This window comes from Phacochoerus africanus, chromosome 9, assembly GCF_016906955.1.
Source record: "Phacochoerus africanus isolate WHEZ1 chromosome 9, ROS_Pafr_v1, whole genome shotgun sequence".
Lineage (NCBI taxonomy): Eukaryota > Metazoa > Chordata > Mammalia > Artiodactyla > Suidae > Phacochoerus > Phacochoerus africanus.
In genome coordinates this window covers 95,683,400-95,699,749 of record NC_062552.1, presented here as the reverse complement: position 1 = coordinate 95,699,749, position 16,350 = coordinate 95,683,400, and the positions used below count along the sequence as shown (strand labels likewise).

Genomic DNA, 16,350 nt, shown 5'->3' with positions numbered 1-16,350 from the left:
TCCCACGTGACTGTGGCTGTGGTGTAGGCCGGCAGCTACAGCTCCAATTAGACCCCTAGCCTGGGAACTTCCATATGCTGGGGGTGCGGCCCTAGAAAAGACAAAAAAATAAAAAATAAAAGCAAGCCAATCTAATCTGTGGCAATAGAAATCAGAACCGTGGCTGCTTCTGGAAGGATGGGAACACAACGGCAGGCAGAGAAGACTAACTGGAAAATGACACCAGGTTTTTGCTTTTTTTTAAAATTGGGATGTGAGTTACATTTACATAAATTTGTCAGAATTCATCAACTGTATCAAGATCTGTACCTTTTAGTCTAAAAAATTTTACCTATTTATTAAAAGAAATCACCTAGGTAATAATCTACTTAGCCAAGAATCTCGGAAAAGGTTCATTTCACAACTATCCAGTTTTAACAAGGTGTCTTCGTGGCAGTTCTTTGAAAGCAAGGTCAGAGGTCTATGAAGAATACTAAAAACCACTTTCAAAATTTTTTTTTTGTCGTCTTTTTAGCTATTTCTTGGGCCGCTCCCGCAGCATATGGAGGTTCCCAGGCTAGGGGTCGAATCGGAGCTGTAGCCACCGGCCTACGCCAGAGCCACAGCAACGCGGGATCTGAGCCGCATCTGCCACCCACACCACAGCTCACGGCAACGCCGGATCCTTAACCCACTAAGCAAGGGCAGGGACCGAACCCGCAATCTCCTGGTTCCTAGTCGGATTCGTTAAGCACTGCGCCACGACGGGAACTCCTCAAAATTTTTTCTTAATCAATTTCACCTGTCATTCATATAATCCTCAAGAATCGTTTATCACAAGTTTATGTAAATAACTTCATGCAGAAACCAGTGGTGCTTAAAATTGTGGCTCAATCCACAAATTCACCAGGCACTTACCAAGCGCTTTATAATATTCTACTTTGGAGTCACATGAAGAACTAGACTGAGACTAGTTTGTTTTTTTTTTGTCTTTTTGCCATTTCTTGGGCCACTCCTGCGGCATATGGAGGTTCCCAGGCTAGGGGTTGAATCGGAGCCATAGCCGCTGGCCTACACCAGAGCCACAGCAACGCGGGATCCAAGCCGCCTCTGCCACCTACACCACAGCTCACGGCAACGCCAGATCCTTAACCCACTGAGCGAGGGCAGGGATCAAACCTGCAACCTCATGGTTCCTAGTCGGATTCGTTAACCACTGTACCACAATGGGAAATCCCTGAGACAAGTTTTAAAAGCAGGAGCGGAAGAGAGTTTTTGAGGTTTGCAGACCACAAAATTAAGGTGGTGAAGTAGTACCATTTAAGATAACTAAGGGATACATACCATCCAGAATAATGATGGACACTACAAATAAAAATTCTAAATCGAGAAAGAAAGTAAAAAAAGAATTCTCCTAAAATGCTGCCTTTTAAATTTTAATTTAAACTAATCTAACATTTTTAGATATTCTTATTTCCAAGGTATAATTACTTATAATTCCATTCACTTATTTACATGGACCAGATTTCTGAACATTATCCACTGCAACGGATTTTGTAAGAATTTCTCAAAGGCTCAAGCTAGAAAATAGTCAAATCTTCATGTACAGCTAATATCATTATTTTTAAAAAAATCATGTTAAGTCATTAAAGGGTACAGTCATGAAATAACACCTCTTTGTTAATCATGTATGAAAGATTAAATGCTGCCAGCTGAAGGAATGTGAATGGGAGCCTGGTGCAAATTTTTAGAGAGTAAAATTTTTTACTAATCTTCAGACACATACTTTTAAAAGTTACCAAAGTTATCAACACAGAATCCAAGCTTAAGAACTAGAAGAAATCTAGGAAATAATCCTCTCAATATATAGATGGAGAATCAAAAGCCAAAGATGAGGGATGATTTGCTCAAGATCACACAGCGGGGCTAGTTAGTGTTAGAGGCATGATCTACTTCCCTGTACATCCCCAATATCCATCACATGGCACGGGACATACACGCCAACACATCAAATTTACCTCTGGAAAAAAAGATAAAATCCAATCACACAACCTCTTTAAATACTGTGTCAGCAAAATCCCTTAGCAACATCAAGAGGAAAACCAAAATTATAATAAAGTTATAACTGTTCTCTATTGATACTTTCTAAAGATTCATGGCAAAATAAGAGAAATAAGGATAAAATAACAGTCGTTGTAAACAACTATTCTTTGTTTTTTTCCTTTTTTGGCAGTACCCACAACATATGGAAGTTCCTGGGCCAGGGACTGAACTTCCATAAAGGACTATTCTTTATTCTAAGATTATGTCCTACCTACTACTCTTTGCTGTTAAAATGTCCTTTAAGAAGTGATGGTGACAACAATTTTGGATTTTTTGGTGTCCTTACTTGGTGAAATTTAAGCAGGTAATCTTTCATTAATTCTCCCGAATTTCAAAAATATTATTGACCAGGGGAGTTCCTGCTATGGCACAGTGGGTTAAAGATCAGGCATTTCAGCAGCTATGGTGTAGGTTCAGCTGCAGCTTAAAATCGATCCCTGGCTCAGGAAAAGCTTTAAAAGCTCTGATCTACAACAGTATAAGAATGAGATCTACATTATAATACCGTTAAAAAAAAAGAAAAAAAGAATTTGAGAAATTAAAGAAAGCGATCAAGGTGAATGAGTGAATCGTATATTTTTGTCATATTTCCTCCAAGAAAAGGCAGTATGAGCTAATTACTATTGTGTTTCCAGTGTATTTTAAAATTAAAGCACATTATTTACTAAATGAAGTTAAACCTTCACTGAATACTATGTTTATTCCTAGAACTCCTTACCCCAAAATTTTAAGTTCCGTGAAGGCAGAGACTTTTGTTTCTAATTTACTGCTAAATCCTCGGTTTACACAACAGTATCTGACAAATAACAGACTCTCCCTAAATATTTTACTAAAAGAATGAATTAAATGCCCAGCATCATGCAAGGCACATGGTACCTGCCGCTCTACTGGCTCTTTATAGCAACAAATACATGAATGCCTTAGAACCTCTTTAGAATACCTGTGCTGGGAAAATGGCCTAACATATCTCTCGTAAGTATACCCATATCAAGAATTTTCTATGGTTACTTGATTCAGAATTTATGCTTTGGCTTAAGAGGTACTGAAGTTCATATGTTAAGCCATAATAGGATTCCATCACAGTACATGTGAGGCAATGCTATCATTTGTCCTATTAATGCAAATACCTTAAATGACATCTGTTTTTTTCCAAGGAGCTTAAAACCATGTTTCAATCTTCAACAGTTCTTCATCTTTCTTTCTTTCTTTTTTTTTTTAAGGACAAAAAAATTTCTAAATAAAATGAGGAAAGCACACGCATTTCTCTTTACAAAGATATGCGGACAGGCCCAGGGTCTATAATCACAACAGCATGTTTGAAAGACAAGAAGAAACAAATGCCTCCTAACCAAGTAAGTATTTTTCAAGCTGATCTTCAACACTGTTTCAGCTGTTTCAATCTTCAGCAAAGCAATATAAAAATTACTTAAGTCTACATAACCTTTATCAGCTTGATAAACATCTACTAACTTTCTCTTGGCAACCTAATTATAGAGGCAACAATTTTTTTTTTTTTCCTATTTTTAGGGCCGCACCTGTGGCATATGGAGGTTCCCAGGCTAGGGGCCTAATCGGAGCTGTAGCCACCGGCCTACGTCAGAGCCACGCCAATGTCAGAGACACAGCAACGCAGGATCTGAACCACATCTGCAACCTACACCACGGCTCATGGCAATACAGGATCCTTAACCCACTGAACGAAGCCAGGGATCAAACCCACAACCTCATGGTTCCTAGTCGGATTCGTTTCCGCTGAGCCATGACAGAAACTCCTAAATGGTTTTTCTTTCCTTGCTCATAGAAACAGTCAATACATTGTTTGGTTCGACTAAATGCATGCTAGTAATTTTTAAAGTTTTTAATACTAAAGATTATTTCAATCCCCCTGTACCATGCTCATTTCAGTACTAAAACATCAACTACAGTTTCCTAAAATATGAAAAATGCATCTCTTGTTATAAGACTGATCCCTTCAAGGCTCTAGGCACTGAAGAGATGAAATCTCATAGGGCACAAAGGAACTCTTATTGAGGCAACCAAGGCTTTTCCCATGTTCTCACAAATAAACCTGCTTCACGAAAATACTTCCAATTGTCAATTTAACTATTACATTATCTACAGTTAAGTGTCAGTTATAGGTATTAAAGAAAATTCAAGGAGTTCCCATTGTGGCTCAGTGGTTAACAAACCCAACTAGCATTCATGAGGATGTGGGTTTGATCCCTGGCCTCGCTCAGTGGGTTAAAAATCTGGCGTTGCCGTGAGCTGTGGTGTAGGTTGCAGATGCGGCTCGGATCCCGCATTGCTGTGGCTCTGGTGTAGGCTGGTGGCTACAGCTCTGATTCAACTCCTAGCCTGGGAACCTCCATATGCCACCAGTGTGGCCCTAAAAGAAAAAAAAGAAAAGAAAAGAAAACTCAAATATGAACTTGATTCTTCCAAGTCCTCACAACTGAAACAAGATGCCAAAAAGCTCCCTGCCTCTAAGCAGCAGCTCTGTGATATGGAGCAAGGTCAATAACCTGCTCTGTAAGATGGGGTTACTACTACTACTACCAATGTCATGTAGGAGGATGATGTTGGCACACTTAACTGACAGAGTAACTGCTATTATTACTTTTGTTTAGCGTCATCAGTAGCATGCAGTAAATGCTTCTAAGCCCCTCTTCTACAAGAATAACAAGAATAACAAAACAAAATCCAGATAGGTGTACAGAAGTTCAAGTGAACAAAGCTACCATAGTTGCATTATACCAGTGGCTATAGGCTTCCTCTTTCCTATTTAACATAGAGACAATAGCAAGCAATACTTTATTAATACCTACTTCCTCCAATCTTGGAAGATAAGATTAATCTGCTTTTCTTTTCGTGTAAGAGTCCTTTCTAAACATCAAAGGAAATCCCATAAGATGTTCAGTGTGCCTACAAAACCAAAAACAGGCACAAACCCACTGATGCACGGGAAAATGCTGGCAACAAACACTATATCATTAATACCTAAGAAGTTTGACTGAACTGAGAAAATTAAAATAAACTACAATTTTCTCTATCAAATTAGCAAAGTTTTAAAAATTAAAAATGATAGTACTCAATGTTTGTGAGAATATGGCACCATTTGCATTTGTTGGGGAAAATGCATCTTAAAAAACTGGTAACATAAAGTGAGAACTTCCTTGAGGGTGTTTATGCCCTTTAATCCTGTCATTCTACAGGTCACAGCAGTAGACACAAAAATATTCAACACTATTATGGCAAAAACTTGAAAACAAATTAAATGCGTAGTACTAATTTCTGTATTTAAAATAACTGAGTATAACAAAGACATTTAAAAATACCCAAAACACATTTTTAATAACAAAGGAAAATGCTTACGCTTTATACTATCAGGTAATAGAAGGCAGAATATAAATTTTTTTTTCGTCTTTTTGTCTTTTTAGGGCTGCATCCGCAGCATGTGGAGATTCCCAGGCTAGGGGTCAAATTGGAGTTACAGCTGCCGGCCTACACCACAGCCACCCAGGATCTGAGTTGAGTCTGAAACCTACACCACAGCTCATGGCAACCTCAGATCCTTAAACCATTGAGTGAGGCCAGGGATTAAAACCGAAACCCCATGATTCCTAGTTGGATTCGTTTCTGCTTCGCCACGACAAGAAATCCTGGCCAGGCTTTTAAAAAATTTTTTGTGTTCATTTAATTAGAGGCTATATAAATCATAGCTTTGAACTTAGTAAACTTTGAGGTTCAGTTTCCTCATCTATAAACAGGACACAAATTCTTCCCTTTCATGGTTACTGTTAAAATCAACACAGAACTTGACACGTGAGTTGATGCTGCAGCTCTTCATACTATTATTACACTGTGGTGGGATTAGAGAGAACAATGCCCTTAATGTGCACACAGAAATGTTTTCCCCTTTACAATGTGGTTCTAAACAATGGCGCTTTGAGGTTTTGTAGTAATCTGAAATGTTTTTCAGTCTCCCTCTAGTTTTTTTGTTTTGTTTTGTTTTGTTTTGCTTTTTTTGTATTTTTGCCTTTTCTAGGGCCGCTTCACATGGCATATGGAGGTTCCCAGGCTAGGGGTCTAATCAGAGCTGTAGCTGCTGGCTCACACCACAGCAATGAGGGATCCGAGCTGCATCTGCAACCTACACCACAGCTCATGGCAACGCTGGATCCTTAACCCACTGAGCAAGGCCAGGGATCGAACCTGCAACCTCATGGTGCCTAGTCAGATTCATTAACCACTGCACCATGACGGGAACTCCAGTCTACCTCTAGTTATGCTACCTTATTTTCTCTACTTGCTGCCTACCCTTCTTGTTTGCTCTTTCTAGTTTACAGAGAGCTTAGAAATCAGAAGTCTGGCCCAAAGGTTCGTTACTGGCAGCTCATAAATACAGGGTTTTTGACCCACACAGCAATGTAATAATATTTGAATTCATAACCAAAGTATAAAATTTAGAAGATTCACTTAAAATCCAGATTTCTGGAGTTCCGGTTTCCGGGAACCATGCCGGGAGCGCAGAGGTTTGCACGCTGCCGATGGCCTAGGAGGAGCCCTGAATGAGGGCACAACAAAGCAAAGTAACTAAAATTCTGGCATTTTGGTGAGAGAACAAAAAAGAGAAGCCCCGGAGAACAAAAGAATACTAGGGAGATTGTGGAGAAGGCAGAACTCTGGAAACTGACTCCATAAAATTGTTTATGAACTCCTGGGATCACCCTCAAGATGAGCATGTGTGGATTTAATCCTAAATAGTGTATACTAAAGATGGGCGAACTGAATTAAAGACTAAACCACCAGGGGGGGATTAAGATGGCAGAGTAGAAGGACTGGAGCTCAACTGCTGTCCTAAAAACAGCAAAATTTACAACCAAATACTGAGCAATCTTCAACTCTATGGACCGGAAACTTTCAAAAGGATATCCCACTCCAGAAGACAAAGAGGAGGCCACATCAAGAGGTAGGAGGGGCGATTTCCCGATATGAGCAACCCCATACCTCCCGGGTGGGAAGCCCCACAGACTGGAAACTAACTGGTTCACAAAGACTCACCTACATGAGTGAGAGTTCTGAGCCCCACATCAAACTCTCATGTGTGGGGCTCTGGCACTGGGAGAAAGAGTCCCCGGAGCATCTGGCATTGAAGACCAGTGGGGCTTGTGCGAAGGAGCTCCACAGGGACTGGGGGAAACGGAGGCCCCATTCTTAAAAGGCACACACGGACTTTCACATGCACTGGGTCCCAGGGCAAAGCAAAGTCTTCATAGGAATCTGGGTCAGACCTGACTGCAGTTCTTGGAGGACCTCCTGGGAAAACAGGGGTAAATGTGGCTTGTTGTGAGGGATGGACATTGGAAGCAAAGCTCTTGGAAATAATTCATCAACATGCCTTTCTCTGGAGGTGGCCATTTTGGGAAAATCTGGCCCCACTCATCAGAGCTGAGAAGCCCCAGGCCAAACAATAATCCAGGTGGGATCACAGCCCCGCCCATCAGTAAAGAGGCTGCCTAAAGACCCCCCAGGCACACAGCCACCTCTAATCTCATCCAGAGACAAAGCCCCCACCCACCAGAGAGATAGGAATCAGTCCCACCTACCAGTGGGCAGGCACCAGTCCCTCCCATCAGGAAGCCTACAGCAAGCCCCTGTACCAACTTCAGCCACGAGGGGGGCATACACCAGAAGTAAGAGAGACTACAACTCTATTACCTGTAAAAAGGTCACCACACCAAAAACCTATAAAAATGAAAAGACAGAGGGAGTTCCCGTCGTGGCTCAGTGGTTAACGAATCCGACTAGGAACCCTGAGGTTGCGGGTTCGATCCCTGCCCTTGCTCAGTGGGTTAAGGCCCGCAGCTACAGCTCCGATTAGACCCCTAGCCTGGGAACCTCCATATGCCATGGGAGCGGCCCCAGAAAAGGCAAAAAGACAAAAAAAAAGAAAAAGAAAGGACAGAGAACTATAACTCAGATAAAGGACAAAGAAAAAACCCCAGAAAACAGCTAAGTGATCAGCAGATTCTCAACCTCCAGGAAAAAGACTTTAGACTGTTGATGCTGAAGATGATTGAAGACACTGGAAACAAACTGGAGGCAAAGATGGATAATTTACAGGAAACACTGAGCAAAGAGATACAAGATATAGGAGTTCCCGTCATGGCACAGTGGTTAACGAATCTGACTGGGAACCATGAGGTTCCAGGTTCGATCCCTGGCCTTGCTCAGTGAGTTAAGGATATGGCATTGAGCTGTGGTGTGGGTCGCAGACACTGCTTGGATCTGGTGTGGCTGTGGCTGTGTTGTAGGCTGGCGGCTACAGCTTCAATTAGACCCCTAGCCTGGGAACCTCCATATGCCTTGGGAGTGGCCCTAGGCATTATTTATTTATTTTAAATACATACATACATACATACATACATAAATTTTTCAACTAGAGGAGAGGTTAAGACTGTCCCATATAGGAGCATTCTGAATCCATTTCAAGTCTTTTCTCAAATAAGATGACAATTCTTGAGTAGCACAATTTAGAACGGATTAAACTATCAAGATACCAAGTGTAAAATTAATCTTCAATAGTTCAAAATGGGAAATGCTTTAGATTCCATTTTGGCAGGTGTTATTTTAAAGGGCATCGAAGACACTTTCCGGCTTTCTTAAAGATTTCCGTTATTCAGAGATGGTGTACCTCTGCAGTTTCAATCCTGCTCTACTGAGTCAGCACAAGGCACGAGATGTACTGTAGAAGGTGTTAGTGATGTAGAAGATATTCCTAATTTGGGGAGCTAAAGATGCCAATTTAGATCCATGACACTTTCATTCCTTCTTCACAGCGTTCACTAGGAAAGGAATTACTCTCTAATGGTCAAGTGTTTTGGACTAATAATCAAGTTGACTGAGTTAAATCTCCCCTCTACCAGGGTCTGTGATGTCCCCAAGCCTTTTTATGCTCAGTTGTAAAGCGAAGTTTAATAGTATCTGTCTCGTATTCTTGTCCTGAGGATTCAATAAGATAATGCACATCACTGCCTGTGCATTATTGAGCACACAGAAGGAGCTCAATAAGCATTAACTATTATTAATATTACTATGCAGATTAGCTTCAGTGATATTTATCCATGTAATATCCTAGAGAAAAGAAACTTTTTCAGGAAAATAATATTCACTGTATCTACGGAGTCCCCGTCGTGGCGCAGTGGTTAACGAATCCGACTAGGAACCATGAGGTTGCGGGTTTGGTCCCTGGCCTTGCTCAGTGGGTTGACGATCCGGCGTTGCCGTGAGCTGTGGTGTAGGTCACAGACGCGGCTTGGATCCCGCGTTGCTGTGGCTCTGGCGTAGGCTGGTGGCTACAGCTCCAATTAGACCCCTAGCCTGGGAACCTCCATATGCCGTGGGAGCGGCCCAAGAAATTGCAAAAAGACCAAAAAAAAAAAAAAATTCACTGTATCTAAATTTAATTTGATCAAAACTTAGTAAAGACGCATATAAGACAATAATATGAGGAAAGACAAAGTAAATGATTGCTTTCTAGATATGGATAAACTACAGAGAATACAAAGTTTAAAAGGTTAGAATTCAGAAATAAAATTCCAAACAAATGGTTATTCCAGACAATGTAAAAGTTCTTAAAAATACAACTTTGCCAAATCATTTTTTTTTCTCTTTAGGGCAGCACCCACCCAGGCTATGGGTTGAATGGGAGCTACAGCTACCTACACCACAGGTCATGGCAACGCAGGATCCTCAACCCACTGAGCGAGGCCAGGGATCGAACCTGCAACCTCATGGTTCCTAGTCGGATTCGTTAAGCACTGCGCCATGAAAGGAACTCCCTCCCAAGTCTATTTTAAAAAGAATCAACTGTTGGAGAAAAAAACATGCTGAACAAATTTGTTCTTTAGATACAAACCTTTGATTTAGTGGTAACTCGAAGTCCCAAAGATATTTATTATGAATGAATCAGTTGTTATCATTATACACAAAACAAAATCTAAAGTTAAAACACAGGAAAAACAAAACAAAACTTAAAATGAAAAAACCTATTATGAAGAAGTAAAAGTTAAATACTAAGAAAAATACTCCAAGGCAGGGAGACCACAGGAAGAGCCCTGGCCTTTCCAAATGAAACATTCATGGCAAACAGGAATGCCAATCCACAAACAAGACCTTTCAGATTCCAAACAAACTGCTGAGAAGTTTCCGAACTGGGGTGGGGAAGGGAGGAGTTTACTCATTATTAGAAGTCTGTTCCCCAAAAAGGGGGTGGGGGGGTGTTAAAAATTATAATGTAGAACAAAGTTATAAAAATAAAAATCTTAAAAAAGTTTTCATAATCAGTACTGAGAATCAGCCTCAGTGTTTTTAAAAGTTCTTATTATGTTCTAAATACAGCGTTAGGCCTGTGCTTATGTTATTTCATTACGTCCTCATAACAATCCTCATGGGGGGGGGGCATTTTACAGAAGAAGGGACTTGGATGTTAAATAGCTTGCTCAAGTAGTGACACTAATTTTGAACTTCACTACCTGTCTCGACAGTTCCTTTTGAAATTCATTTTAATTATCTTAAATTCTTTATTGAAGTGACAATAGCACTACTTTCATCTGCACATCCATGGATCTCTGTTTAACACGTGAAAAATGTGGCATTATAGTCCAAACGGCTCTGCAACAAGAAAAGTACAAAATGAGAGAAAACCTTCAAAATTTTTTAGAGCAATGTGATTTTTACAATTATAGGAGTTAACTATATGACTGTTAAGTCAGTAATACTGCATTTGGGCTCATATTTTATATATTTTTTTTCCCCACTACATCTTCACATTTCATTTTCACAAATACATTGGTCTGCAATGGAATGGAAATTACACAAAAACAAAAACTAGTCATGTACCACAGAGTTTGAGGAGGGCCGCCCGCAGAGTTCCAGTGCAAACACTGCCTGCTCTGCTACCAGCTCGGTGACAGAGACCTGTTCAGATAAATCACAATCCTCAGATCGTCAATCTTAAAATCCCACTATGGCCATCATCTATATCTGAACTTCATCGACCAGAGCACTTGGTAAGCTGGGTTTATAGTAAGTAATGTTAGGTCATAGGCTTTCAACCTACTTATATAGCATTTTCATTTAGAGTCAAAGGAAAGTGCTCATTAACAACTGAATCTTAAAAACATAAGGTAGCACTAAACTAGGGTGTCCGACTCCTTTACCAGACAGATTCTCATTTCTGTAAAGCAGGTTTTGGTTGCCTTCACAAAGGTAGTTCTCCTCCCCATCTGCTGAAGAAAAAAGCATCTTGAATAAGCTACTTATAAATACATCTGAGAATCAGAGATTTTGTTTCTTGAATAAAGGTACATACAGTCATAAAGGCATAAAGGTAAGATCACGGAAGCATAAAGGTACAGTCACCAGGTTCAAAGTCCAAAAAGAAATTACAAAAGCATCAAGAAAGTTGGTTTGGAGCATATTGGAGAAAGTGACATAGAAATAAATAATGTCACACAAACTTCTTAATGGTCAGATATAGCAAGTAGACATCACTACTATAGCAATTTCAGACTATTTGATTTTAACTCATTTCTGAACACTAATCCTGCCATTACCAATGGCATTATTGATCTTTTATTCCTGCTTTGAGAAATTCTGAAGGAAAAAATATTAAATGACAAAGCCGTAGACAGATTAATAACATGAATAAAAAGCATATATTTTCATATAAATAAAACTGTAAAATAAATTAGGTTTATTGTCCTTTTTTTTTTTTTTGGTCTTTTTGCCATTTCTAGGGCCATTCCCGAGGCATATGGAGGTTCCCCGGCTAGGGGTCTAATCAGAGCTATAGCCGCCGGCCTACACCAGGGCCACAGCAACGCGGGATCCAAGCTGAGCCTTTGACCTACCCCACAGCTCACGGCAACGCCAGATCCTTAACCCATTGAGCAAGGCCAGGGATCAAACCCGCAACCTCATGGTTCTTAATCAGATTCGTTAACCCCTGAGCCACGACGGGAACTCCTATTGTCCCTTTTATTTATAATACTACTAGATCAAAATGAAGCTAGATTTTCCTAAAAAAGAAAAGATACTTAGGTAATGCAGAAGTTTGGGTAGCTATTTTTTAAGAGTAGAAACTGCTTCCTAGTCTCCATGAATGAAGTTTATTTTTTTATAAACTTATCTCACTAGTTTTGTGATACATTGATCTCTAATAATAGTATAATTTATCTAGAAAAAATGCTAATTCTCAAGAGATAAAAATCACCAGTTGAATTCCAAAACATCTTTGACCAAGTTATATATTTCATTTTTATCCTAATAGCCCAAAACACATTGTTCCTGCTATAATAACGAAGAGATATTATGAATACTGCCTTATAGTACTGGAAGACCCACATCTGGAAAAAGCCTACTTGCTGTTAATTTAAAAAGCCACAAATGACATATACGAATACTCTTTATTAATGGCCTGGTTAATTACACTACTCATGTACATATTTCCTTCAGTGAGAACAGACAACATCTGCATACTGGAAAAAACCACTCAAGACTGAGATATTACTGAAATTGGAAAAGGTCCAAGCATTTTCTAGAAATAAAGTTTCACTGGTTCTTTTTTGAATTAATTATAATTCTTGATAAATGTTAACTCGGTAGCTTTTTTTGTTTTGTTTTGTTTTTTGCTTTTTAGAGCCACACTCGTGGCACATGGAGGTTCCCAAGCTAGGGGTCAAATCGGAGCTACAGCTGCCGGCCTATACCACAGCCACAGCAACATCAGATCCAAGCCATGTCTTTGACCTACACCATGGCTCACGGAAACGTCGGATCTTTAACCCCCTAATCGAGGCCACGGATCAAACCCGAAACTTCATGTCAGATTCATTTCCACTGTGCCACAATGGAACTCCTTAACTTGGTAATTTTTAAAATATACAAACCAACTTAAATTTCACAAATGTCAGCCCTAATAATGTCAACCCAATTCTAATGTAGTTTATGTCAGAGGAGAGATAGCAGGTTAATAAAGTACTGGGCAGACAGGCAGCCCAAACGGGTGAAGTAGGCATCACAGCCAAGAAAGGCCATGAAACTCTACAGCTACCCAGCTCTAGCCCACGGTTGCCTTGAGGAAACACAGACAAAAAGATGTAACAATAATAAAATTTAACACTCTGCTAATCTAACAAATAAAGTCGACAGGTAGATTTCCTGTTGTGGCGCAACAGATACGAATCCGACTGGTAAACCATGAGGTTGCGGGTTTGATCCCTGGCCTCATTCAGTGGGTTAAGGATCAGGCATTGCCGTGAGCTGTGGTGTAGGTCGCAGATGCAGCTTGGATCCTGTGTTGCTGTGGCTGTGGTGCAGGCTGGCAGCTGTAGCTACGACTAGACCCCTAGCCTGGGAACCTCCATATGCCGCAAATGCAGCTGTAAAAAAAAGCAAAAAAAAAAAAAAGAAAGAAAGTCTGCAGGCTAGATTTGGTACATGGGCTACCAGTTTACTACCTTTGCCACAATGGACAGTGGCTAAGAATTGCTCTGAGTCAGTTAAACCTAAATCAAAAAAACAGCTCTGATTCTAACACATTTCATGAACTTGTCCAAGTGACATAATCCAAGTCTCAGTCTCCTCATCTGTACCTCGCTGGGTTTTGTTTTGTTTAATGTAATTAGGTAATGTATATACTCAAATTTTATCTCAATATTATCATTAGATGCTGAGAGGAACAGATTAAAAAAAAGAGAGAGAGAGAAAGAAAGAAACGGAAAAGGAGCAGCAGCAATTGAGTCCCCCTTCCATGTGGCTGAGGGCTTTATTTCCAAGGTCATAATGCCTAGTCCCACTGCCTTTCTCACTCACAGGCTACTTTCTTGACCAACCTCTTCCTTCAGGTTTTTTCAAGGCCACCTCACCGCTACCTTTCCTTTCTACTTCAGGCCATTCTCCACTCTCCTTTTCTTTTAAAGCATTTTCAGGCCTGGCAGTGAAGCCACTCCAAGCTATACCCTTGAAATCCTGAACGTAGTTGTTTTCCTCCCTCAAATGTCTAAGCACTGTGCATGCTATGAACTTCCTATGACAACCTGAAGATCCTGATCTGCATTTTCACTGAACAACGTTTCCAACTATCCTTCCTTTTTAATGGTTGTTCAAGTAATGACAAATAACCAAACAAGTTAAGCAAAATGTCAAACCACATCAACACAAAATTCATTTCTAAGCAAACAGATTTGAAAACAGCTTCAAATATCCATTCCAATGTCTCCTTCTGAAAAGGAAATGTGAATTAAGAACAATCTAATTTTGAAGTTCCTGTTGTGGCGCAGTGGTTAACGAATCCGACTGGGAACCATGAGGTTGCGGGTTTGATCTCTGGCCTTGCTCAGTGGGTTAAGGATCCGGCATTGCCATGAGCTGTGGTGTAGATTGCAGACACGGCTTGGATCCCGAGTTGCTGTGGCTCTGGCGTAGGCCGGTGGCTACAGCTCCGATTCAACCCCTAGCCTGGGAACCTCCATATGCCATGGGAGCGGCCCAAGAAAAGGCAAAAAAAAAAAAACAACAACAAAAAAAAAAAGAGAGAGACAAAAAAACAACCAATCTAATTTAGTTTGGTTTCTTACTTCATTCTAATTACAGGTGTCCAAAAGAAAAGAAAAGAAAAAAAACCCTTTCCTCAAAAAAGTATGCTTAATATTCTCACAGAGAGAAGTTAATATTGATTTCAACTCACATGGACAAATAAAGTCCTTCATTTATATTTTGATAGCAAGCTGGAATCTTGATTCTTTGGAACTTCTGAGTATCAAAAGAATGCTACGGTGCCTCTCTCCCAGAAAATGCACAGAGCCTCAAATTTTTGTATTCAATTTCAGGGCGTTCAGAGTATTCCACGATCTTCAGTGGATCCACCCACCTCTGGTTAAAGAACACTAGTGCTGAATGTGAGGTTGTTATTAAATGTCATGCATCTTTTGGAGAGATATATAAAACCTTCAGCTCTAATATCAACAGGGGAAGCAGCTTCCCTTTACAACTATGACTACTTTCTAGCAGCCATGCTGACAGCTGACAGAAAATTGAGAATTTCTTACCTCTGAGAAATTAACAGCCAAAGGAATGATTCCAGCCACGTAACATCCCACCAACATAGCCAGAGACAGCAGACTAATAGAGATGAAATCATCCATTCTGCCCTCCTTTATTCACTCACCACCACCAGAGAACAAATTTTCGGTGGTCTCAAAGGGTACTTAGGTTCTTAAACGCTTGTGGTTGTTTCAGCAGAACAAGTAGACTTTCCAGTTCTTTTGTCCTCCCCACCAGCAGATATGTTCACGAGGCACTGTTCTCTTGAAGGTACCTGGAAACACTCCCTTTTTGTTGATACTAGCACCAGAGAGAACTTTGAGCAATCTTAGGTCCCAGCCCCTAAGTTTTCAGGTACCAGTCACTGGATTCTCGTGGGTTAACAGATGAGAAAAGTCCAGGGGGAAAATATGCGAATGAGCGAGTTATTCAATCATCGTTATAAGGGTAGCATAACAGGCCTACTTCCTCCACAAACAACGTTCCGGGCGGCAGCAACAAAAGGAAAAATCCAAGCGAAGATGTTTGTTCTCCGGGCGCCCCTATCTCCCTGGAGCAGCCCCGCTGGTGATTCCTCCAGGTCTGGGACCAGCCCACCAATCCCAGCAAACTCCTCTCCGAGTCTAGGATGAGGAAAGGAGTCCTGCAGGTCTCTAACGATTGGTTGTAGGGGCTCAGCAGGGAAGCTGATACAAAGCTGTCTCTGCCCTATACCCAGTACTACCCATGTTACTCCACTCTGCTGGGCCTTGACCCGGAGCCAGCAGTACTACAGCTGCCATGGCCGCCAAGTGGCATCTCTTCTTTACATCCACTTCCGGATTGCCTTACTGCCCCCTCCTTTAGAAGGGTACTTCCGGGTTGCAACCGACCTATGCCCCGGGATTCTTATATTGCCGCCATTTTTGAGTAGGGCCATTGAAAAAATGACTTGTGTAACTGTTTAAACCGATGATCACTGTAGCCTCATGTCTTACAGCGAAAGCAAGGAAGACAGCTTCTTGGAAAGAAATATGATTTTTTTAAAGTTCCGATACATTCTATGTCTCGTCGCCCTTATTCAAAATGGCTGAAACAGAGTCAGCATCTGCTCTAGCTGCCGGAAATAAAGGAGCCTCTATGGTTCAAAAGGTTCTTTCGCGGTGCCCTTCTGACGACTTC

At 40.8% G+C, this 16,350-nt stretch overlaps 1 protein-coding gene across 1 annotated transcript in view; it reads right to left on the bottom strand.

Moving 5' to 3' along the window:
- SLC39A9 (solute carrier family 39 member 9) overlaps positions 1-16,011 on the bottom strand; it is a 57,085-nt gene extending 41,074 nt beyond the window's left edge. Inside the window, exon 1 of the mRNA XM_047795608.1 lies at positions 15,195-16,011. Coding sequence (XP_047651564.1) covers positions 15,195-15,290 — 96 coding nt within the window. The 5' untranslated portion in view covers positions 15,291-16,011. The remainder of the gene's footprint in view (positions 1-15,194) is intronic.
- Positions 16,012-16,350: the final 339 nt, after the last annotated feature.